The sequence below is a fragment of the Megascapheus bottae genome, chromosome 18 (assembly GCF_031878675.1).
Source record: "Megascapheus bottae isolate mThoBot1 chromosome 18, mThoBot2.hap1, whole genome shotgun sequence".
Classification (NCBI taxonomy): Eukaryota; Metazoa; Chordata; class Mammalia; order Rodentia; family Geomyidae; genus Megascapheus; species Megascapheus bottae.
The window spans coordinates 6159740-6185620 of NC_143526.1; the positions used below are offsets into that span (position 1 = coordinate 6159740).

The window sequence follows — 25881 nt, forward strand, 5'->3', positions numbered from 1 at the left end:
CAATGCACCAGAACAACAACTGGCAATGATGGCAACTCTAGAGCTGAGACAACCTGAGACAAGCTGAGAGCATTCCAGCCTCATCTGTAACATGGAGGTGGGGATAGCAAACACATCCGTCACATGGGAGGGAGTAATGAGAACCATCAGCTATGGGATTTCACTTCAGCTAAGCCTAATGCTTTTGTTTTTCTTTTTTGTAACTTTTGCCTTGCTCTGGGGAAAGGCAGAGTTCAAAAAGGGTGGGGTGACACTGGGCACACAGTGAATGATTTAACTAACTACCAAAGACATGGCAAAACTGAAAGTTCGTGTAAACTGAACTATATCATACACAAAGGGAAATCCAAGTTTTTAAAGTGTCTTTTGACTTTTAATTTGCTAAGTTTTGGGCTGTGTTTGACCAAAACCAAATGTAATAAATCCAAGAACAGTGTGGGCTTACTCTGTCATGCTTTGGTCATAGTTATTTCCCTTCCCACTCTCTGCTCTTACCTTGCCCTTTCTCTCCATCTTTCCCCTAATAATAATGATCACTTTTAGATAAATCATTCCAAAGTCCAGACCCAAGAAGCTGCAGAAAGTCAGTCAATACATGTATCCACATAGAGGCTATATGATAGCCTCCTCTCGCTTATGAAATATATCCGGTGCTCAACACTCATGCTCTATCACTTGAGCCACAAAACCATGCTTTTTGGTTGTTAGTTGGAAATACAAGTCTCACTAATTTTCCTGCTCAGCTGGCTTTGAATTGTGATCCTCAGATCTCAGCCCCCTACAAAGCTAGGATTACAGGAATGAGTCATAGGCATCCTGTTCCCCTTACATATTTTAATAACGTATATGGTACAGCATTTTGACCACAGGTACAACGGTTGCACATCTCTCTACATCTCTCTTTGGTTGATTTGTACCCATCAATTAGCAGTTCCATTTACCCTGACTTTGGCCTTGAACATGTTAAGCAGATCTTCTGGCACCAAGCTATACTTCTAGCCACCAAAGGTAAATTTAGTATCTTAAAAAAAAAAGTCTTTGCTTGAGGGGCTAGGAGCATGCCCTAGTGGTAGAGTGCTTGCCTAGCATGCATGAGGCCCTGGGTTTGATTCCTCAGTACACAGAAAAGCTGAAAGTTGTACTGTGGCTGAAATGGTGGAATGCTAGCCTTGAGAAAGCCCAAGGACAGTACCCAGGCCCTGAGTTCAAGCTGCAGGACTGGCAAAAAAAAAAAAAAACCTTTGAGTTCCATTTAATCAAAGGGAAAAAGATAAATGATCTTAGAACTCATCCAACTCCTCTCATGAACTTCCAACACACTGATGATACAGCTATAGTGGATAAAACACAGATATTTCTAAAATGGACAATACCTATGCTGTCTGCTGTCCTTTGCTGTTTCAAGTCAGTAAGTGGAGTTTAAGACAAGGAAATAGCAACATCTCATTTCATCATTCCATGTATTCACAGGATGGACTCCAGAATTCCCTTCCCAACAATGCCTATCACAATCCACAGATGTGTGAGTCCTATATAGAATGGTATATATTTGTACATATATACATATATATATATATATATAGAGAGAGAGAGAGAGAGAGAGAGAGATATGTACATCTTCCTGTTATGCTCTAAATTGCCTCTGTATTACTCACATTGCCTGATATAATGAAGCTCCACGTAAGTAACAGTCATGCTGTATTACTTAGGAATAATAGGGAGGAACAGTCTGTAAATGCTGAATATTTCCAGTTTGCTGTTGGTTGAATCCAAGGAATGTGAAACCCACATGTCTCTGTTAGATTTAATAACTCCATGGAGAAAGATGTATTCTGGCTCACAGTTTCAGAAGCTGACAGGGAGGACAGGTTGGACTAGTTCACATCATGGCAGCCAGGAAGCAGATAAAGACAGAATGTCTGTGCTCTGGGCTTTCTCATTTTACTCCCTTTATTCCATCTGGGCTCCCTGCCTGTTCTCCCACATTCAGGGTGAGCCTTTCCTTGTAAGTTAATCCTCTCTGGAAATGCCCTCACACTCCTGCAGGTATACTTTCACTAGTCTAGCACTTCTCATTCCAATCAAATTGTCCATTAACATTAATCATCACACCAAGGATAGAAGAGCTTACTTATTATAACACCCAAGAACAATGGCATCTATCTCTTGAAGAACAGAGAAAAAAAATTAGTGGTGAGTCTAAGCAAGTTATTGGTGCCAGTGCTAATACCAGCCTGTGGTTAGATGCTGGACCTGGGAAGGCTTATAAAGTTAAGCCCATATACTGCACATTAGTGTGAAAAGTCTCCATATAAGACTTCTTTCCTATTCTTCCAAGCACTGAAAGTAAAGGCAAGATATGACTGTCTACGGCCATAAACCACCACGATAAAACCACTCAGAGCCACAGCAAGGAAATATTTTTAATGAACCACACTTAGGGATTAAGCTAAAAATTTATAACTATACCATGAAACTCAATAGGCTACAAAGACATACAGAAGATATTTAAGTTTTATTTTGAAAGAATATCTACTAATAATAGTTACGGTGATCTAGAAAATTCCATGAGCCTATAATAGGGAAATGTTATCGGAATAATTTGGTTTATCATGGATATCTTTTTTTTTTTTTTTTTTTGCCAGTCCTGGGCTTGAGCTCAGGGCCTGAGCACTGTCCTTGGACTTTCTCAAGGCTAGAGCTCTACCACTTGAGCCTCAGCACCACTTCTGGCTTTTATCTATGTATGTGGTACCGAGGAATCGAACCCGGGTCTTCATGCATGATAGGCAAGCACTTTAACCACTAGGCCAAACTCCCGGCCCTATCATGGATATCTTTAAGTGTACCTATTGCTTACTATTTAAATGAACTAACACGGGATTGAAGTTGCTTTAAAAATGAAGTATAAGTTTGGTGCTGGAAGCTCATGCCTTTAATCCTACCTACTCAAAAGACTGAGATCTAAGGATCATGGTTCAAAGACAGCCTGGAAAGGAAAGTCCATGAGACTCTTATCTCTAACTACCAGAAAACTCAAAGTGGAGCTGTAGCTGAAAGTGGTAGAGCACTGACGTGAAGCAAAAGAGCTTAGGAACAGTGCCCAGGCCCTCAGTTCAAGCCCTATAACAAAAGGAAGGAAGGAAGGAAGGAAGAAAGGGAGGGAGGGAGGAAGGATATATGTCCGAGTGCTGGTGGCTTATGTTTCCTGAAATCCTAACTATTCAAGAGGCTGAGATTTGAGGACAGTAGTTCAAAACCAGACAAGGAAGCCAAATCCTCAAGACAATTATCTCTAGTGAACCAGCAAACAGCTCTAAGTGGAAATGTGGCTCAGGTGGTTACAGTGCAAGAGCCTTGAGCAAAAACTAAGAACTTTGCCAAGCATAGGTGGCTCACACCTGTAATCCTAGCTACTCTTAGCTACTCTGTGAGATCTGAGGACTGTGGTTTGAAGCCTAGATAGAAAAGTTCCTATGAGACTCTTATCTCAACTAATTACTCAAAAACTGGAAGCGATTCTGTGGCTCAAGTGATATAACTTTATCCTTTAGCACAAAGAGGCTCAGGGACAATACCCAGGCCCTGAGTTCAAGATCCAAACTGACCAAGAATAATTAATAATTTAAGATGGAGTTCAACCCCAGTCATAGCCCCTGTGCACCCACACAAGCACACACACACAAGTGCACACACACAAGCACACACACACACATACACCATGACCTATCTACATTATTTTGTGCAAAGTTTTTCAGACCTTTCCTTAAAAAAGCCTTCAAAACAAAATACATCCTTTGGCAGAATTACATAAACACCAACCCTTTTCTGGCTGCCTGCAACACTCATATTAGAATGTAGATTCATGCTAAAGGTGACTTTTCTTTTGAGCTGAAAGAAGACTAGTCAGTGTAATAGACGTGCCTAATTGCCTTCTAGATCATTGTCCCACATCATTCAGGTGTTCAGTTGTGTTTGTTGTTAGTGATATAATCTAAAAGGACTAATGGATGGGTGACTTCTGTGCACATCCAAGTAACAAACCAGACCTCCTGCTGTTATTTGTGAGACATAAAGAGTAACAACTCTCAGTAAATGTCCAAGTGTGTTTAAGTGGCAAGGGCAGAACAAACTCTCACAGTCTGGGCAAGATCCTGAATAAATGCGATTGCGCATCCTGCCCCCATAACAGACAAACAGTATGCAAAATATATACAAGTGTCTTCTAACAACCTCATCTTTAACCACAGGGTTAAGTCCTGCACAGGCCATCTGACAAGAAGAGAATAGCTAGCTGGGTATCAGTGGCTCATTCCTGTATTCTTAGCTACTCGGGAAGCTGGTATCTGAGCAGCAAGGTTCAAAACCAATCTGGGAAGAAAAATCCAAGAGGCTCTGTTGTCCAATTGACCAGCATAAAGCTGAAAGTACAGGTGTGACTCAAGTGGTAGCACACTAGCCTTAAGTAAAAGAAATCAAGGAAATGTGTGGAGCCTAGAGTTCAAGCCCCAGCATTGGTACTAAATAAACACATACATAAATGCAGCATACATACACACACATACATAAATGCAGCAAGGTGAGCGGATGAAAAGTGATGGAGTAGGGATGCTACTCTGTAAACAGAGGTCAGACAATGTCTGAAAAAGAAGCCTCAGGCAGATAACTGGAAGAAGCCAATGAGCCATGGGAATGGTGTGGGAGTAGAGAGCAAAGCTCTGAGGTAAGAGTCTAGGCACAGTAAGGGAAACCGTTTGGCTGGAACCCAGGAGAGACTGGAGTGGGTCTGAGAAATGAGGTCAGAGACATGGCCTAATACCTGGCTCTCAGGCAGGCCTTGGAGGAGATTTGCATTTTAATGCAGGTACAGCAAAACGCCACCAGTTTTATAAAAACTATGAGATCTCACAGAGCCAGAACAAAGTTCACTTTGCTGCCAGAAGTGGGAAGTTAAAAAGCAAGGTAACTGTTAATAAGACACAGTTTAGACAAATTTAAAGTTAAAAAGCAAGGTAACATAGTTTAGAAAAACTTAAGAGCCAAGCTTCTCTAGAAAAGTAAGACATTCTGTGGGTGCCTACCCAAAGAAGCTATATTCTAACTGGGTACCCATGACTCACACCTGAAATCCGAGTTACTCAGGAGGCTGAGATCCAAGAATAACAATTTGAAATCAGCAATTAACCACTAAATAAAGCTGAAAGTGGAGATATGGCTCTGTTGGTAGTGGTAGAGTGCTAGCCTTAAGCAAAAAAATGAACAGTGCCCAGGCCCTCAGTTCAAGCCCTATTACTGGTATATAAAAATATGTATTTTCTTAAGTAAAACTAGAAAATATTTAAAAGCTAGAATACAAATTCTGGTTTGTGGTATAAAGATGTATTCATAACTTCTTTTTTTCCATGAAGAACAACAGAGAAGCTTGGGGGTAGCGTATGAATTACAAAAAGGTCCTTGGTCTCCCAGGGACCATCTATATTTTACCAACTGAGAAACTAGCTAGGACAACCATGAGTTTCACCCAAAGTCAGTCACCTGGAACCAGGTGTTCTGGTAGGGAGAAAGTACATCATTCCTCGCACTTCCCAAAGACTAAAGTCACCCCTACTTTTCTTTTGTCAGCCCAGCAAGTTTGAAAGGACACTGGAGGAATGGATAAAAAGCAGAGGCAAAGGCAGATACTTCAAAGGGAAGCTGTGTGATGTGCTCTGGGACAGTATAGGAAAAGCCAGTGGCAAGGCTCCTAGCCAGGGCAAGATCTGGCCACAAGTCACACTTGGTATTGTAGTCCCTGAAGGCAGCACGTTGCCTTAGCAACAGTATCTCTATCCAAGGTGATAAATTACCTTGATGTCTAACAAATTCTGTTCATTTCTTTTTTTCATATAATTTTTATTATAATTAATAGAAGGGTTACATTATATTCACCAGATAGAAGGTGCATAACTTCACAAACATTGATACCCTTTCTCATGTCTTGATCCCCATTTCCCTCCCCCCACCCCGCCCCTCATCTTGTTTTCCCCCTTCCCTGTCCTATTTCAAATGACCAGATAAGCATATATACAATATATCAGATAACAAGGTAAAATACTGCAACAATATGAGATAACCAAGGGACAGCAAAAGAGATGAGAGATAACATAGTACATTAAGGACAACAATCACTCATTATATGGCTTTTGTTTCAATATCCTGGAGGTCCTTTCATTAGCATCATGCTATATGGCCTTATGTATCTAGGTTTTGCTCTATTGCAGATCCCTGCTATGAGAGCCGAAGGTTTCTACTGATTATGACAAATGAGGGAAACCATTGAGCCTATGTTTCTTTGAGTCTGGCTTACTTCACTTAATATGATTTTTTTCTAAGTCTTTCCATTTCCTTACAAATGGGGCGATGTCCTTCTTTCTGATGGTAGCATAGAATTCCATTGTATATAAATACCACATCTTGTTGATCCACTCATCAGCTGAGGGGCATCTGGGTTGGTTCTATATCTTTGCTATGGTAAATAGTGCTGCAAAGAACACCGTTGAGCTAGTGAATTTAGTATGTCCTTGTTTTCAGTTCATTTCTTAAACAATCAGTGTCCTAGAAATAATATGAGAACAAGAAAACACAAACCAGCCAACAGAGAGGGCAAATCAACAAGTAGAGTTGATGATATTAAAAAAAAAAAAAAACCAACCCTACAGCTGGGAAAAAGCAGACTGGTGCTAGTGGCTCACACCTAGGATCCTAGCTACTCAGGAGACTGAGATCTTGAGGATGGAGGTTGAAAGCCAATCTAAGAAGAAAAAAAATCCAAATCCACTTCCAATTAACCAGTAAAATGCCAGGTAGGACACTTGGTTCAAGTGGTAGAGCTACAGTTGTGAACAAGACAGACTGTATAATAAATGTTATTGGAAACTTACAGAGGGAAAAGAAAATGTGGATGGAACTCCCTCTTACTCTTTGTAAATCATATTCCATACCCAATGAAAATTAAAATATAAGACTAAAACTGTACCGGTGGCTTCTGGTACAACTATGTTACTCAGTCTGGGACTAAAGGTATTGCTCAGAGGTAGACTTTGTGTTTAGCATGTACAAAGCCTTGAGCATCATTCCTAGCATGCACACATGGCACGCACGCACACGCGCATGTGCGCACACACACACACACACACACACACACACGGCTGAAACTCATGAAAAGGTACTTTAAAAACGCAATTCTATGGTCCGTTATATAAATCCCAATAAATAAGGGTTTTGAAAGCATCCTGTTTTCTTTATTTTTGTGCCATTACTATGGCTTGAACTCAGGACCTAACTGCTGTCCTTTAGCAGTTGCTTCCGTTTTCAGATCTATAGTGGTTAACTGGAGAAAAAAAAAAAATCTCACAGACTGTCCTGACCAGGCTGGCTTCAAATTGTGACTTTCAAATCTCAGCCTTAAACAACAGCTTCCTCCTACAGGTCTTAAATGGGAACCATGAAATGATTTAAAAATATGACTGAAATGATTTTTTATAGTAATCTCAAAATAGAAAAGCGCTTTTACACACACACACAGAAAGAGAGAGAGAGAGAGAGAGAGAGAGAGAGAGAGAGAGAGAGAGAGAGAGAGAGAGAGAGAGAGAGAGAGAGAGAGAGAGAGAGAGAGAGAGAGAGAGAGAGAGAGAGAGAGAGAGAGAAAGAGAGAGAGAGAGAAGTTTGGATATATAAAAATGAAAACATCTGTACTCAGAAAAGACATATATACTAGCAAGGTAGGAAATCTTTTATTCTGTCATCACTCAAGAGCCATACAAAATTATCCATATAGCTGTGGGCAGCACAAGGGCTGGGTCTGGGGTTCCACTATGAAGTTCTCCTTCCAGGAACTGACAGGGACCCCCAGGGACCCCTCATACCTTTGTAAACCAGGCACAGACACAGAGGTTCCCTGCTGCATGCTAAGAGCACAGAGCTGGGAACATCCTCAAAGGACAGGAGCGGCCAGGTCATAGAGACAAGAAGCCAAACAAAGTCACTACTGGGCTGTGACAGCACAATCAACAAGCTTCCCTGGTGTGCCCTGAGTCCCCTTGGGACCAACCAGGCCTTGTCAGCACAGGAAGTCCTCTCTCTGTGAAGACAGGGTAAGCCAGAAAGGATAAGGAGCAACAATTAACGTACAGAGTAAAGAGCCCTCCATTGCCTCTCCAATCCATCTATCCCTACTCTAGGAAGGGCCAGGCCCCTTTAAGAAGAAGACTCCACCTGGGACAAGCACCAGCTCTGTGTGTGTGTGTGTGTGTGTGTGTGTGTGTGTGTGTGTGTGTGTGTGTGTGTGTGTGTGTGTGTGTGTGTGTGTGTGTGTGTGTGTGTGTGTGTGTGTGTGTGTGTGTGTGTGTGTGTGTGTGTGTGTGTGTGTGTGTGTGTGTGTGTGTGTGTGTGTGTCCTGGTGCTTAAATTCAGAGCTATCTCTGAGCATTTTACTTAGGACTATCATACTACCATTTGAGCCACAGCTTCTCCAGCTTTTTTTTTTTCTTTTGTGGTCAGTTGTGAGGCTTGAACTCATGGCCTGGACACGGTCCTTGAACCTCCTTGTGCTCAAGGTTAGTGCTCTACCTCTGCTGGGGCTGCCTGGCTTCAAACCATGATCCTCAGAACTCAACCTCCAGAGTAGCTAGGATTATAGTCATAAACCACCAACACCTGGCTCCAGCTGTATAGTAGTTAATTGGACATAACAGTCTCAAGGATTTTCCTGCTATAGGTGGTTTCAAATTGTGATAGATCTGAGCCTCCTAAGTAGTGAATTCCAGCTCTTGCAATTAACTTCCTCTTACTAAGCTCAGGTGGAGATGTGCAAGATTTTAAAGGAGTGATGCCTGTCCCTAGAAGGGAGAATAGGACTGCTTATAGACAGTATCCAGTGCTAAGATCAGGTAGAATTGAGGCCCAAAGTCAGTTCCTCAAGAACAGCCTTAAAGTCATGCTTTATCCACAAAAAATATAATGTATGTGTGTGGATATATGCATGCATCTCTCTCTATATATACATACATATAGATACATATATATATGTGTATATATATATATACATATATATATATATGCTACCTGTATTGACAAGCCTCTACTCAGTAAAAACAGCAAACTTCCTACAGGATATCCTAAGTGTGTGACAATTTGTGTAACAAAAACACTTGGTGTTTGTAAAAACAAGACTTTTTAAATGTAAGAATGCATATATGTATACAGATCTATAGATACAGGTCCAACCACAGTGGAAGCTGGCATAGTGCCTTCCGTGGACACAACAGGAAGGTGAGAAAGCATCTTGACAAGGGGGCCTTGGAAACAACATGAATCTCCTAAAGCTGGTCAACATTCCCTTGAAGAGAACAAGAATTCGGTCAACTTCACTCCCAGTACTTAGAACACAGTAAGCACATGAGGAATCTTTCTTTGGCAACTCTTCCTGAAAAACCTGTGTGCTTCAATGCAATCTCCTTTACAGTTCCTCATATTTTTAGTCTGTACTTTTTTAGTCCCATCTTGCTCAGCTATAGCTGAAAAACACAGCCCTAACTAACTCAGGACAGGATCTGAAGCAATGTAGATGATAGAAGTGGCGCTCAGGACAAGCTTCCAAAAGTCTAAAACCACCAAATGTCCAAAGACAGCCAACTCTTCAGTTTCTCCGTTCCTTCCACCAGTCACAGACACTCTCTTCTGTAAAGATGCCAGGCTCATGCCCCAGAAGTCATCGTGTTTGGATGTGGCTCGTCCAAGGATAAACTCAGTCTCATGAACTTGTAACATCACCATCAGCCAGCCCCAAGTATCACAGAGGAGCTTCCACGCTAGAGCCACCACCTAACACCCTGATTGCTCAAAGACTTCACTTCGCTTCAAGTTCTAGTGAGAGAGCCAAAGCACATGCCTCAACTCCTTTTCTAGGATCAAGTAGCTGATCATTTGACATGCATTTTCTAATATATGTTCATTTATTTATTTATATTTATAGGTGAGATACTGGTAGAGAGCATACTATAAAGGACTCAAGAAGAACAAGGCCCGGGTCCCCTAAGGTAGGGAGCAGGACAAAATGGGGCCCAAAGGAAGAAATTAGAAGACCAAGCTTCCAGCCAGCAACCTGCACGGTCAACTTCTATGGCTCTTGAGGAAGCCAATCTCAACACCAGCACTTTGAGATCTAGCTATAGCAAGTACTTGGGGAATGAGGGCCCCCAAGAGGAGGCCAGAGTCCCCAAACCTCCACTTATGGGGGCTCCTATATTCACTGTGGAAGAGTGTACCCTATTTAGACATTCATGGCCTACCAACAGCTGGTTGAGGAAGCTAAGGTACCCCCAAATAGTGGAGGTCAGACCCACCTGAGATCCCCCAATCGAGATTTATCTCTATGACAAGACAGAGTCTTCTGTCCAGACCTTTCTGGATGGATGAAGACAATTGTGCAACCAACACACACCCCCGGTCAGAGCACAGCAGTGTCCCCAGGTCATCCATGGGGGACTTTGGCTCTGCCACAAAGGCAAACGATCTGTCCAAACACTCCTTCACCATCAATCTTAGCAACCACTCCATCATTTCATGCCCACACACAGTCAGGGTGGAAGCCCCCAGAGAGCCATCTTGAATGGCAGGCTTGAAGGAGGGAAACATGCGCAGGGCCACCTCCATGACCAGCAACACCATTATAGTAAACTTTAAGCCACACGTCCCTGGAGACCCAGATGCCCAGCCCAAGGCTGCCAAGTCCAAGTCTGAAACTGATATTAGACACATCAGACCCACCTGTGCCCACAGGAGAAGGCATGTGAGCCTCCAAAGAGGCAGCCAAATCCCGGCGATCTCAGCTTTAGAACTTGATCTCTCCGTGGAGGGCACAACTTGTGGAATCCAGGCTGCCATGGCCACATCTGATGGTGACCAAGCTAAATTACACAGGGATGCCTCCTATACCAGCAGTGTGCCACTCACCTCCAGTCACACTTTATTGAAGGCCAAGCAATTGGTACATGTGCTGCCACGCCAGCACTGAAGGCCAGGCCACTGGAGATATGACCGCACAGGAATGTGCATCAGAAAAAGCAAATAAACCGTGCAATGACAAGGTGTTATCCAAGGCCACCACCTCAAAACTGCTAGAATCCACATCCAAAAAAGTAGAGGTGCCAGAACCTCTGCTCCCACCCATGACAGAAATGGGCTCTAAAACACTGGCTCTAAGAAAGGTCTCCCCCAAAATTCTGGACCCCATAGAAGCTAAATACATAAAAGTATGCATCTAAAAAGATCAAAGGTGCCCAAGATTCCACACCCCCCAAATCAGAAGCCAGCAGGCCATTCCAGCAAAGAAAAAAAAGATGCCAATAAGCCCCTGCTTCCCCCAAGATGTGATACCATCAAGCCCCTGTGCCCCACAAAATCAGATATGAGCAGAGCCTGGCAACTCAAATTGATGCCCAGAACACCAGACTTATCCAAAAAAAATGGATGTCACCCAGACACTAAGATCCAACTTGAGATCCAAAGATGCTGCCAAACCTCCTTTTCACAGGGCTAAGTCACCAGCAGACAAGGCCAAACCAAACCAAACCACATCCAGCACCAAGAACAGGCTAAAAATTAAGAGTTTCCCCATCATGAACAGCTATGAGAAATTCAAAGCTAAATACCACACTTGAGAACATGAAGAGAAGAAACTGCAGGAGGATACCTCGCTCAGCACGGCAAGCAAGAAACTAAGAGGAGCCAGTTGTTGGTGGCTCACACCTGTAACCCTAGCTACTCAGAAGGCTGAGATCTGAGAATCGCTGCTATTCAAAGCTAGCCTGGGCACTGAAGTCTTCAAGACTCTTATCTCCAATCATCCACCAGAAAACTGGAAATGTGGCTGTAGCTCCAGCAGTAGAGCGGTAGAATGAAGAGCTCAGGGACAGCACCCTGGTCTAGAGTTCAAGGTCCCCCCACTCCAACTCAACCCATAGAAAGAAAGAAAGAAAGAGAGAGAGAGAGAGAGAGAGAGAGAGAGAGAGAGAGAGAGAGAGAGAGAGAGAAGGAAGGAAGGAAGGAAGGAAAGAAGGAGCCATCCCCACTCTCCTAGCAGCAGGGGGCCCAAGCCATGAGATTTTTGGCTGCCAGAAGGAATATGACCACTAAAGATGCTGAACCAGTTGCTGATGGCTTCATCACCAGACAATGAAGGCACCAGCCAAGAAAGGCATTCAGAAAAAAAAAAAGAAATTCATATTGCACACACTGCTTCCTAAGACCTGAAACAAAACAGGAAGCAGCTACAGGAGCAATACTCGCATGGGGAGGCCTGTCACACATCCTTTCTCCAGTATTTGTTCTCATGCACTGAAAAACCACAGCCACAGCAAGGGATACAACCAGACAGGAGACAGACTCTACAATCCATGAAAACCACTACAACTATAAGGAATACTTGGAGAGCCATCAAATGCTGAAGATCAGTAACCAATTCCACACAACCAGTGGTGTCCATGCAGACGAGACACCACATATCAACCAACAGACCTCACAGCCTGAGAAACCTTATGAGGAGAGACTTGCTGAGACACGGAACAAACTTAGTACATCACTTCTCAAAAGACAACCTCTGCAGAGAAAACTCTGTTACCTAGGCATTCAACAGCTGACAGCCTACCAGATGAGAAGATACACGATAAGAAAGCCTGGCATTGTCAGAGGGGTTTGGTATCAAGGAATCAGGATCCCAAAAATGAAGAAAAACCACCCAAGATCCTGAAACCCCGAAAGCCAATTGGGCCTGCCAGAAATTTTCAAGTGCAAGAAACTATACTCTCAGAGAGATACTATGAGCACACAAGTATTTAACACGTCAAATAAAATACCAAGAATTTCCTACCAGTAGTTACAAAATATTAATTAGAGCAGATATTTATTTTTTATTGTGATTTTTATCACAGTACTATTAAGCTGGGTTATGTGCATCTTGCCTTTTTATTAAGTAGGGTTTACTATTAAACTGGGTTATGTGCTTCTTGCCTTATTATTAAGGGATTGTACAGAGGGGTTACAATTCCATAATTAGATAATGGGGACAGCTCTTCTGGGACAATGTCACCCCTTCCCTTCTCTTTGCCCCATTTTTCACAGCCAACAACTTTATGTCCTAGTATTCGTGTGCGTATGCATACACACGTGTGCACACACACACAGAACATCCCTATGCTCTACAGAATTCTCTGCAGAACCTGACCTAATCAAGTGCTTCCTCAACCTCCAGGAGCACACCTCTTTGAGATGCCATTGCTGCCACTCTACTTTTCTCATTGCTTCTCTACCGGTGGCCTCTGTCTGCTTCCCATCACTCACACTCCAGAAGCCCTACCTGTCCTCAGTGCACTCTCATGTGCTTCCTGAGGACTGGTCCTTCCTACCTCCCAGGATCACCAGTCCGCAGCCATGCTGGGCCCCTGCTCAGTAGTCTGAGCAGTATTGTCAGGTTGGTCAAGCTTCAAGGAACTCAACTTGACAACCTGGTTCCTGTTGGCTTTTGTGTCTTCCTTGGTCAGGAGTCACAAGTGGGAGGTGGGTGGAATGCTATCCCCAGGCCTCTCAGGGTACACTGTGGCATGTCTTCTACAGGTTGCTCCATCAGCTGGGCTATTAAAGGTCTTTCAAAGAATGGACATACATGACAGAGAATGGTTTACAGTGTCTAGGGCTGGTGAGGAGCATGACTGCTGCAGGCTGCTTCTAGGTTAGCTCTTCCTTAACTCTCCACACCTGTTTCACTCATCAGAGGAGGCTACCTGGACACTCTATGGGCAGACAGCAAACAACTGCAATCTGCTTCATCTGCACCTACTCTGTGATGGCCACTTTAACATCTATCAAGGGGAAAGCCAGGCACTCTTTGACCTACTGGAGCTTGGAGGTTTCCCGTTCCAGGACTAGCACTGTGGTGCAACTCCCTACCAACAGCGGCTGCTGTGTCCTAGAGGCTCACTCACTCCAGTGAGGAAGTTCATCGTGTCCTCACTGGGACTTGACAGAGAACAGGATCTCAGCCACACCTTCTGAGAGCAGAGAAACCTATGGTCTCCAGCACAGCTATGTCTCCACCTGCCAGTACAGCACCTGTCCCTGCTGTACGGCATTTGGCCTCTGGCTATGCACATGAGCTGTGGGGTCCATATCCCAGGCCACTTCATGCAAGGTGCTTGTCTCACGTCGCTCTCGTTTTGACTTACCAACTTGGCAAAAGTACTGCCCAGTTAGTTGGACAAAGTCTCTGCAACAGGTTGAGGAGATGGCAGCTGAGACTTCCTGGAAACAAGTCTACCCATTAGCCCTCAGACCACCTTAGACACCTCGTTTCAGGAAAGCCAATCCTCACAAGTATCTCAATACCTATAGAGATTTTCCTTATCCAGTGGCACTCCCTCCCTCCAGCAAGCTTCCCACAGTGGACAGAACTAAACCAAAATGCATCTTCTATATTCCCTGCTGTTTACCCTGCAGTTCCCATGTTGATCTGTCTTTCCCCATGTCAGGATATGCTTCCCACAAAGCACGACTACTCAAGTACATCACCATGTGATAGAAGGGTTACTTGAGCATTATATCCCAGAAAGCTGAGATGTCTACTGCGTGGCTGATACAACATACAGCACGGATATACTGGACAGGGTGCTGACTCCTCTCCTACATGGGACAGCCATGTAATCTGCTCCAGGTTTTGCCATGCCAGTGACATGCAATTTTAAAACAGGATACTGCTGAAGTTTTCTGTAAATACCTCTGCTCTATGGCTGACTGACATATTGAAACCATGGGTAACAGGGCTACTCTATCTCTTAGGGTTCTGTTTCTTAAGTGGAACCTTACTTGTACCCTTCTCTTGGTCTTAACTTCTTTATATAGTGCCTACTTTGAGGGCTAGGTCCTGGCACATGGTAGAATCCCAATTTAAGTAAATCATTGTGCATGGAATTAGACCAATGGAGCAGAGTCTTAAAGAAAGTAGTTTACAGACAACAGGGGAATTATTAGTAGTAATACAAAGCAAGTCTTTACCAAACAAATAGGTGGGTTTAAAGTGTATCCAGCACCAAGAGAGGAGATGCATTCACCAGGGGTGCAATGGAGGCAAGTCCCCAGAAGTTTCTAGTGGCTTTGGGCACAAATTCCCTATTGCTTATGTTTGGGGGTCATAATAATTTATGCTACAGGGTGAGAAATTCCTTCCCTGCTAAGGATTTTAACCAAATCTGCAGTGTTTCCTAATGGTTATGTTTCTACATATGAGAAACCATACATTCAATTTTTCACTGAGCACCTACTATGCCTACATGTCATGCTAAGAGTTTAGAAACAAAAAGGGTAAACAAATAACAAACATGGAAACAATTTCTTGTTGGGTGTGGTGGGTCATACCTATAGTTCCCAGCATTCAGGAGGCGAAAGCAGAAAGATCATGTGTTCAAAGCCCACCTCTGTGTTAAATCATCTCAAAAAATATTTTTGAACCTGTTCTTAATTCAAATCACATGATGTTCCAGATACACAAGTAAACAACACTTATTTCCTAAATGTATAAAACACTGGAAAAACAGGGCCAGGCCACAGAGACTATGGGAGAAGTGATAAATGTAAAATGAAGGCCTGGCTGCAAACTACCTTTCAGTGAACAGTAAGGCAATTTCTGGACATTGTGTTTTCTGGAGAACCAGGCAGTCATTTCTCTTACACTTAGTTCTTCCTTTGATCTCTTCCACCTCGCACATACACCCAACCTGCCCTGCGTGGCTGGTATCATAGGAGAACGGCAGCTTGGAAACCCTGGGGATGGCTGAGGGACAGGGCCTCAACACCTCACTTCTGTTCCTGTTAACCTGCAATACTTAGGTCACTCCATACTGTTCTCAGGGCTCTTGACTGTTCCCCAGTCCTTGCGGCCATTGGTTTCCAATTTCAGACAGAGAACTTACCATGACACTCACAAATCCTCACTATGCCAGCTGTGAAGCTTCAATCTTCCAAGTGCCCATTTCATCTTCCAAAGTTACCAAACACCATTTCCACCTGCTTCAGAACTTGAAGGCTCAGCAGAATTTGCATTTGAAAATACTCTTCTGCTTTAAATAAACATTTGGAAATCAAGAAGCATCACATTACAACTTCTACAAACTAAAGTTCTGAAGGTGGTTTCTTTGGAAAGATGACAAATTGCTACCAAAAATACATGCCAGAGTTGTCATCATCGATCCCAGAACTGCACAGGGGAATTATTGCAGGCCATTGGCAAAATGAATCACTCTTCACACAAAGGACAGGTGAATGTAGAACACTGACTGGCTTTCCCTGGTCATGGGATGGTCTGATTCACTGCTGTCAGTACAGATCACTACTATAAAATTAATCATCTCATACAATTCAGTAGAGTGACCAGTACCCTAATAAATTATAGCTAGTCTATAATCCTAACTGTTTGGAAGGCTGAGATCTGACGATGACAAATCAAAGTAGAAAAATTCTTATCTCCAATTAACCAGGAAAAAAAAAAGTGGTCGTTTTGGTTCAAGGAGGAGAGTGGCGTTATTGAGTAGAAAAATAGAGAAAAACCACGAGGCCCTGAGTTCAAACTTCGGTGCCAGCACAAAATTTTAAGTAAAATAAAACTACTGAGGGAAATGGTAACTACTTCCACAACAAAAACTCTACAAAGTAAAGTTTCTAACCAGGCCCTTAGAGCATCCATACAAACCTGGACCAAACAGAAATACCTTTAGAGAGATAATATTGAGTTCATATCCATGTATAAAAATATTGAGTTCATATCCATGTATAAAAATGCTAACTTTGGCCAGACATGGTAGCTCACACCTGTAACCCTAGCTACTCAGTAAGCTGAGATCTGAGGATCGCAGTTCAAAGCCAGACTAGGCACTAAAATCTGTGAGACTCTTATCTCCAATTAGCCACCAGGAAACTTCAAGTGGAGTTGTGGCTCCACTTGAGTGAAAGAGCTGAGGGACGGCACCCAAGACGAGAGTTCAAGCCCCAAGACCAACAAAATAAAAATAAACCATGCTAAATTACATTGTCTCAAAAGTTAAGCCAGTATAAATCAGTTCAGCAAAACAACTCTCTCTGCCAAGAATTTCACTGCCAAATGACTCCTACTTGTGAATAAATTATCAAAGGAAACTTAATTAAATCTAAATTTATGCTTCAGCTACCCATAGCCACCATGTTGCACAATGTTTTCTTCCAACAAGCTGCAGAATCCAAGTCTCCCTCGTCTATTAACAGTATTTCTCCAGAGTCTCTGGTGCCATAAATAAAAGACCACTCAGTACACACACACACACACACACACACACACACACACACACACACACACACACACACCTTTTTCTTCCAAAAACCTAGCAAATATAAAAATCTACCAAGCACATAATCCTAGCTACTTGAGAGACAAGGGACGAGAGACGAGAGAGGAAGAGGAAGAGAAGAGGAAGAGGAAGAGAAAGAGGAAGAGAAAGAGAAAGAAAAAGAGAATCAAAAGTTAATATAATAGATGTTGCACGTTCTAAGCATTACATGCTTAAGTAGCTGAGGAGTCATTCCCTCTCCCCCCTCCCCAACCCCTCCATTCCCATCCTGGGCTTGAACTCGGCATGGGCACCCTCCCTCAGCCTATTTGTGGTCAAGTCTATCATTCTACCACTTAATCCACAGAGCCACTTCTGGCTTTTCTGTGTAGTTTATTGGAGATGAGTCTCATGAACTTTCCTGCCTGGGCTGGCTTTGAACCATGATCCTCAGATCTCAGCATCCTGAGGATTATGGGCATGAGCCACTGGGCTCAAATTAATTTTTGAAATATGTTAGATTCTATTTATAAATTAGTCTCAATGCTACCAAATCAATGCCATCAAGATCTGAGAATCCCTGCTTAGAAAGGGACAAATCTGCAAGACTCTGTATAAGCAGCAAAAAGTGGTAGAGTGCCAGCTATGAGGAGAAATGCCAAACAAGAGGCTCTGAGTTCAAGCCCCAGGTCTAGCACCTCCCAAAAAAGTAGCTTGACCTAAATTAGCTTTTTCTTTTTTTCTTCCTACCCCAACTACAAATGGTAATGTTCTTCAGATATAGTTCCCAGTAAGGAACTTATGAGTCAATGGTGTGTTTATTACACATCAACAAATTCTAAGTAAAGATACTATAAGCCAGCCACCACATAGCCTCCATTTTTTTAACCTCGTGCACCAATAGGCTATATGTAGCTCTGATGACTTCATCATCAAAGTGGCCTCAGGTTGCTGGTGAGAACATGTCTATTCCTCATCACGCCATGAGTCTCCAATCCCTCAGCTCATAACTCCTAAGCTACTCCTATGAGGGCACTGGCTTCTGACCTTCTTCAGGTCTCCTTTTTTTTTTTTTTTTTGCCAGTCCTGGGGCTTGAACCCAGGGCCTGGGTACTGCCCCCTGAGCTTCTTCTATTCAAGGCTAGTACTCTGCCATTTGAGTCACAGCCCCACTTCCAGCTTTTTTTTGCTTATGTGGTACTGAAGAATCAAACCCAGGGCTTCATGCATGCAAGGCAAGCACTCTATCACTAAACCACATTCCCAGCCCAACATCTCCATTCTGTATGTTTTAGGTAATAGCCACTTCATTTTCAAATTGCCCCATCCCTTTCACCCTTGCAATGGCATTCACATAGTATTTATTCTATTGCCATTGGCTGGGTATTTCTCTCTTATTCGTCTGATAGACACAGGCTCATCTATGTTCTGTTTGATGATTTTTTTTCATTGCGTCAGTGATCCTAAATTTATCTTTCTTGTATATCTGGGTTATATTTCCTGTAAAGCTAGTTAAAAATAAAGAAGAATATAAAGACAGACATGGTGTGTGTGTGTGTGTGTGTGTGTGTGTGTGTGTGTGTGTGTGTGTGTGTGCAAGCGCATGCACGCATGTGTGTGCGCTCGCTTGTCCTGGGCTTGAATTCAGGGCCTGGAAGTTAGCCCTTAGCTTTTTTTCTTCAGAGCCAGCACTCTACCACTTTAGCTACAGCTTCACTTCCAGCTTTTAGCTAATTAACTGGGTCTAGTCACATGGACTCTCCTACCTAGGCTGGTTTCAAACCTCAATCATCAGATTTCAGGCTTCTGGAAGTCCAGGCCACCACTGCCTAGCTTGCCGAGGTCTGTAATTTGTACAGAACTCTCAGGAATGAGATTTTTCTCAGGTGAATCCAGACACATCACAAGATGGCATCTTCCACAAAACAGCATCCCTGCCCAGTCCAGAGTGACAGTGGAGTGGTCAGGACAATCAAAAAAGGAAAATGTCAACCTGTGCTTACGTAGCTCGACTCACTAACTCTCAACTGCTAATATTTGCATATCCATCTCAATAACCTTCCTGAAAATTAATTCTCAACAAGAAAAAGTCACCAATACACAAAGGCAATTATCTGAAGCTATAGACTGCCACCCAGGAGCACCAACATAGAATCAAAATCACGTGTCACAGAATAAAAACCACATGAGAAGTTTTCAATGTGTTCTTTACATACACAGAAAATAGAGGAGAAAAACAACAGGATAAAGAAAAACAAAGGCCAGGCAGGAGGATGGGAAGGAGGCTCAAGTTTCGTACCAGCTTGGATTACATATGAAGACACTACCTCAAAATATAAGGAGAAAAAGGGGGGAAGAGAAAAAGAAGAGGCATATATGTAATCATTTTGTGTAAAAAGCCTAGATCAAGCCATATGCCAGTAGCTCATGCCTATAACCCAGCTAATCCGGAGGCTGAGAGCTAAGGATCTCAGTTCAATGTCAGCCTGGGGAATGAAAGTCCGTGAAACTCTTATCTACAATTAACTACCAGAAAACCAGAAGTGGCGCTGTGGCTCAATGGTAGAGAGGTGGCCTTGAGCTGAAGAACTCGGGGACAGTGCCTTGTTCCTGAGTTCAAGTCCCAGGAGTAACTCACCAATCCATAATGTAAGAAAATGCCAGGCTCCCATAGCTCACACCTGTAGTCCCAGCTACTCAGGAGATTGAGATCTGAAGATCTCAGTTCAAAGCCAGCCCAAGGAGAAAAGTCCATGAGATAGTATCTCCAATTAACTACCAAAACACCAGATGTGCAGGCGTAGCTCAAGTGAAAAGCCAAAAGAGAGCTAGAGGCCCTGAGTTCAAAGCCCAGTACTAGAGAAAAGAAGAAAAGAAAGAAAGGAGGGAAGGACAAAGGAAAATAGCTTTACTTGTTCTACACATTAGGTTAGACTATTTTATTTTTTTGGCCAGTTCTGGGGCTTGAATTCAGGGCCTGAGCACTGTCCTTGGGCTTTTCTCAAGGCTAAAGCTCTACTACTTGAGCCATAGCGCCACTTGCAGCTTTTTCTATATATGTGGTGCCAAGGAATTTTTATCAGTATATGTATCTATATATGTATACCCACACAAATCTTATGACATATTTATATACATCTAAAGCTACATAAAATCTATGAAGAGAATGTAGTCATATAGAGGTTCCACTCAGATGTTCTGTGTTTATTACTTGGTTTGGTGGTACTTAAATTTGAACTCAGGACCCAGAGCTTGCTAAGGAGGTCCTCTAGCACTTGAGCCACACCTCCAGCCCGTTTTGCTTTAGTTATTACTTAGGGTCTCACACTCTTTACCTCCCATGTAGCTGGGATTACAGTCATTACTACCATAGCTAGCTGTCACTGAGATGGAGATTTCCTTAACTCAAGGAAGAGCCTCCTGACCTCTGCCTTTCCGTTAGCTGGCATACAGACATGAGCTACTATACCCAATCCTTAATTCAGAAGGTGTTTTGGTTTTTTTTTTTTTTTTTTTTTGGCCAGTTCTGGGGCTTGAACTCAGAGCCTGAACACTATCCTTAAACTTTCTCAAGGCTAGAGCTCTACCACTTAAGCCAATGCGTCAGTTCTGGCTTTTTCTATGTATGTGTTACCAAGGAATCGAACTTGGATCTTCATGCATGCTAGGCAAGCACTCTACCACTAGGCCAAACTCCCAGCCCGAAGATATTTTTTTAAGTTCTTTTCTAAATCAGACTAAGACAACTGTCTTCCTGTCATGGTGTTGCCTGATTCATCACATTTACCAACTGAAAAGAAAGTTGCACCAACTGAAGCAGACACAAGATCCTGGGCTTCATGTCCCAGTTTCCAGTGTGACACAGCAAGCACTCCACTGCCATGAGGACACAGCAAGCTGGCCTGGAGTTAGCAGAGAAGAAAATGGAGGAGTCAGCACTCACACACGTGAGGCCACCAAGGCAACATCACTCACTTCAGATGGTCTGTTCTCCATGGCTGATATCAACACCCAAGGGCGCACGCTCCCCAACCAGATGTCCTCCCAGGTGGTCACAGGAAGTCACAACACAACCCAGGTGAATTTTGTAAGGCATAGTTAACGAGCACTGTCTTGGGAGGCATTCAGTGTCCTACAAAGCTGGCAACGCTGGCTTTACATGTGCAGAGAATGAGGCTCCACGCTGTGAAAAGACATGCCCTTAAACAAGAGCCTCTTGCCGAGGGTAGCTCACTCCTGCAATCCTAGCTATTAAAGAGGCTGAGATGCAAGAATTACAGTTTGAAGCCAGCCTAGGCTAGAAAGCCTAAGAGACTCTTCTCTCCAATGAACCTCCAAATGTGGAATGCTAGCTAGCACCCAGGCTCTGAGTTCAAGCCCCAGGACTAAAAACAAAAGAAAAAACTTTTCTGACTCCAGGATGGGGGTATCTGTGTGGGTTAGAAGGTAGCCAGTGCTTCCCAAGGACAGGGGAGCAAAGCAGAAGGGAGGGGAAATCAGCTTCCGGGCACAGTCCCTGAGTTTCAGAACCCTCCCGGTGGTCTGTACTGTCTGATCTCTGCTATGGAGCCTTTGTTGATGATGATTACTCATTTGTACCCAAGTTTCTGCAGGTAGCTCTCTCTACTTCCATAACTACGACCCACGTCTCCTCATGAACTGCTTAGCTTTACACACAGAAATAATTAAGATCACGGTCAACCAGGAGGGATGGATGGCAGCAGCTATTTGCCTGGGACGTTTAAGTCTTGGTCTCTTTCATAGATCAAAATTACTGAAAGGTCAGATGCTGGGAGCTCACACTGTAATCCTAGCCACTCAGGAGGCTGAGTCAATCTGAGGATTGGGGTTTGAAGGCAACCTGGACAGGAAAGTCCATGAGACTCATTTCCAATTAACCACCAAAAAGCCAGAAATTGAGGTAAGGCCCAGTCTTGAGTGAAAAAGAGAGAGCGGTAGGCCCTGAGTACCAGCACACATACACACACACAAAAGAGGCATTCGCCAGGCTATGGCCACAGTCCCCAACTACCAAGGGCCACTGAGGCCAGTAGGAGAGCAAGGCCTACCTCTCTGACTTCGTGAAGCTGGCCGGAATACTGACTCTTGGCTCTTCGAGCAGCTGCAGGCGACTTGTGATGCGTGATTGTGACAACACCGGGGGCCCCCGCACTGAGATGTCTCTGGCTACAGGGAGACGCAGAATTGGGTGTTCCATGGGGGAGCAAAGTGAGACTTCGGCTCCGGGAGCTTGGAGTACTCTAGAATAAGCAACAGGTGTCAAAACTCAACAAGTGGCCTGCAGAGCATGGCTATGCTTGATTTATACTTAAGTGGGAACTTAGTCTTTGCCTCTACTGGCTTAGAAAGGAAAAGGCAAAGGTTTAAGGGTACCCGCATCCCACAAGCTCCCGCTGAAGAAACACAGTGGCTACTGAGAGTCTCTGTCCTTCATCTTGAACCATGTGTTCTGTTCTTTACTATGGCCATGAAGGGCGGCTGGACCCCAACACTGTCCCCTTGGGTCACCCTGTCAATGCTTCCTTTTCTAGAGTGTAATGTCATGCAGACCTCTGCCTCACACCCTTCAGCTCAGTGGGGTCTGTTCCTGGAGGCATTTCCCAGGCTTCCTCAGCCTCGCCGATGCTTCCTCTATCACACTGAGATTCCACTCCTCACCTGCAGACAGTCTTCAGAGATCCACTCACGCTCATCTCTATACAGCCAAATCCTGGCATACAATCATTGGTTTTTGTTTGCTTGTTTTGGTTCTCGTTCTGGGGCTTGAACTCAGGACCTGGGCACTGTTCCTAAGCTTTTATACTAAAGACTATTGGCTCTACCACTTGAGCTGCCTTTCTGGCTTTTTGGTGATTAATTGGAGATGAGAGTCTCATGGACTTCCCTGCCTGGGCTGCCTTTGAACTGGGATCCTCAGATCTCAATCTCCTGTGAGTCATTGTTTCCTGCATGAATTAGTGCATTGTTCCCTACCTCATTAGTTAGTACAGTGTGGACACATTTATCCTAACCTAGCATGTAATCCAGATGATAATTTGTCTATGAAGATGGCAGTTTTACTTATTGGAGATAAAATTTTCAAAACCTAGATTCACTGCTCAAAGTGCAGACCCTCCCCATGCAAATGGATTAGGGTTTAGAAGGCACGAGAGGAAGCATTGGAAGGAAATTTGTAGTCCTGGACTTGGAAAGGCCTAACATGTTGAAACTAAAAGCCAAAAGAGAAAAGCTCAATAAATTTAACTACCTAAAAAATAAAAGCGGAGGTGGGAGGATAAGGCTCAGTAGGTAGAAAGCTAACCAGTGAGCAAAAGCATCAGTGATGTCCCAAGTTTGAGTTCCTGTTTCAAACAACAAAATAGTAAAAAGCTTTCACAAGGAAGCAAACAAACCACTACCTGTCACCAATAAAGCAAATGATAAGATAGGGGGAAAAAGTAGCACTGCAAACTTTTATTAAATGGACCACAGATGAACAGTTTACAGAAAAAGAAATGGTCCATAAATCATACAAAAATACACTCAACTGTATTCATAAGACAGAGATCCAGACTGCATTTAGCTCCATCCTTCATCCATTAGACTGGCAAAAATTCAAGTTTGAGTGCACAATCTGTCCACAAGGCCTTGGGGAAATATACTGTAGAAGTAATATGGTACAAATTTCCTTTCAGCCTCTAATCTAGGAGTGTGTTCCAGATAAACCCATACCCAGAAGCAGTAAATTTAATGACAAAAAATGGAAAAACTAAATGCTCATCCATGTGGGGACAGGTTAAATAAATTGTGGTTCTGTCCAGATGGAAGACTCTATTCATTGAACTTGATAAAACACCGAGTGCCGTGAGTGCCAATGACTCATGCCTGTACTCCCAATCATTCAGGAAGCTGAGATCTGAGGATGGAAGCTCACAGAAGCCCAGGCAAGAAAACTTGTAAGACTCCTATGTCCAAATAATTACCAAAAGCCAGAAATGGATATGTAGTTCAAGGGCTAGAGTGACATGTTTGAGTTGAAAGGCTAAGAGTACCAACACCTTCTGTTCAAGCAACACTAATGGCACAAAAATACAAAAGAAGAAAACAACACTGAAGAGTGTTTCTTATCATAGAGAACATGTGACAATGCAGACTGGGTACCTATACTAGGCAATTTTAGTCTCAGCCTCCTAAAGTGTTAACTGTGGGGATTTCTGAGTGGGGATTTCTGAGTATCCTAAAATGCTACAGTATTTTATAAAGGTCTTCTGGATTTGATATGCCCATAAAGAATATAAATACACCTGAAAGCCAACAGAAACTCTCAGAACACTGAGGGTTTTCTGGAGAGTTCAGTCAGTTCTGGCTTTACAGGAATTCAGATTTCTACCCTGGGTGTGGGCTAATTCAACCCAAAACTGCCTGGTAGTTTATGCATATTGTAAGCTGTTAACTGTTTAGCTCCAGTTCCCAAGATGAGAAAGTCATCTACCACCTATATACAAAATACTGTCACATGTTGATGGTTATACCTTACTTTCTTCACATATATCCCTATATGTAATACAATAAAAACCTTAGTGAATGGAACCTTGGAATATGAGCTGACAGAAGGCTGCTAGGTCCCCTGGCACTCCAAACCTCAATTCCACTGTCTGGTCTCCACTACTATTTGTCCCTGGTTGTGGTGAGATGGGGTAAATATATATGAAGATGGAAACTCATGTATTGCTTTTAAATAACCTTCTTTCTAGGTAATGAGAAGGGCATAGTCTGAAAATCTATTTTGATCACAAAGAACTATACAGCAGTCATATTTTCAGCCTCAAGATTTTCACCTGGAGTATAAGGCTATTTCCCTAATCCTTTAATAACAGTAAATTTGCCTAAGTATCAGCTCTGCTGAAATGCATTTTTAGACTGTTTGAATGGCATATTCCAATCCAAGAAATAGCAGGTTATTCCTTGGGCTTTGAAACCAGACAAAACAAGTTTCAATCCCCCAGCTCCACTCTAGTCTAGCCATGTGACCTTGGGTGAGTTATTTAAGCTTTTTCATTAAGCGTTAATTTCTTAATCTTTAAAAAAGGAATAGTAATATTGACCCTTAAAAGCTATCATGAAGATTAAATTAGATCACTAACATAAAATGCTTAGCATAGCCGTGACATGCAAAAGCTAGATAGCCAAGGTCTGTGTCATTACATCACTTAAAACTTGAGCAATGAAAGCCCTTCATTGATTTTTGAAATGTTAAAATGTCGCTTAGCATAAAATCATAGCAGCCACCAATTACTCTTCATTTTCTATAGGATCAAAATGGATGCTAAAAGCTAACGTGACAGTGCATATTTGTAATCTCAGCTATTCAGAAGTCAAGTTTAAAGGTCAGCCTGAGCAACAGAATGAGATCCTGATCTCACCCCCACACAAAAAATTTTTTTCTTGCCAGTCCTGGGGCTTAGACTTTGGGCCTGGGTAATAGCCCTGAGTTTCT

General features: G+C 43.1%; 1 protein-coding gene across 2 annotated transcripts in view; it reads right to left on the reverse strand.

The window, feature by feature from the left end:
- The window catches only part of Osbpl10 (oxysterol binding protein like 10), a 230601-nt gene that overhangs the window by 85405 nt on the left and 119315 nt on the right, over positions 1-25881 (reverse strand). The window contains exon 4 of one of the 2 annotated variants that reach the window (XM_090351797.1): positions 22454-22645. The exons of the other annotated variant lie outside the window; for it this stretch is intronic. Within the exon in view, the coding sequence (XP_090207923.1) occupies positions 22454-22645 (192 nt within the window). The remainder of the gene's footprint in view (positions 1-22453; positions 22646-25881) is intronic. 2 annotated transcript variants of the gene reach the window in all.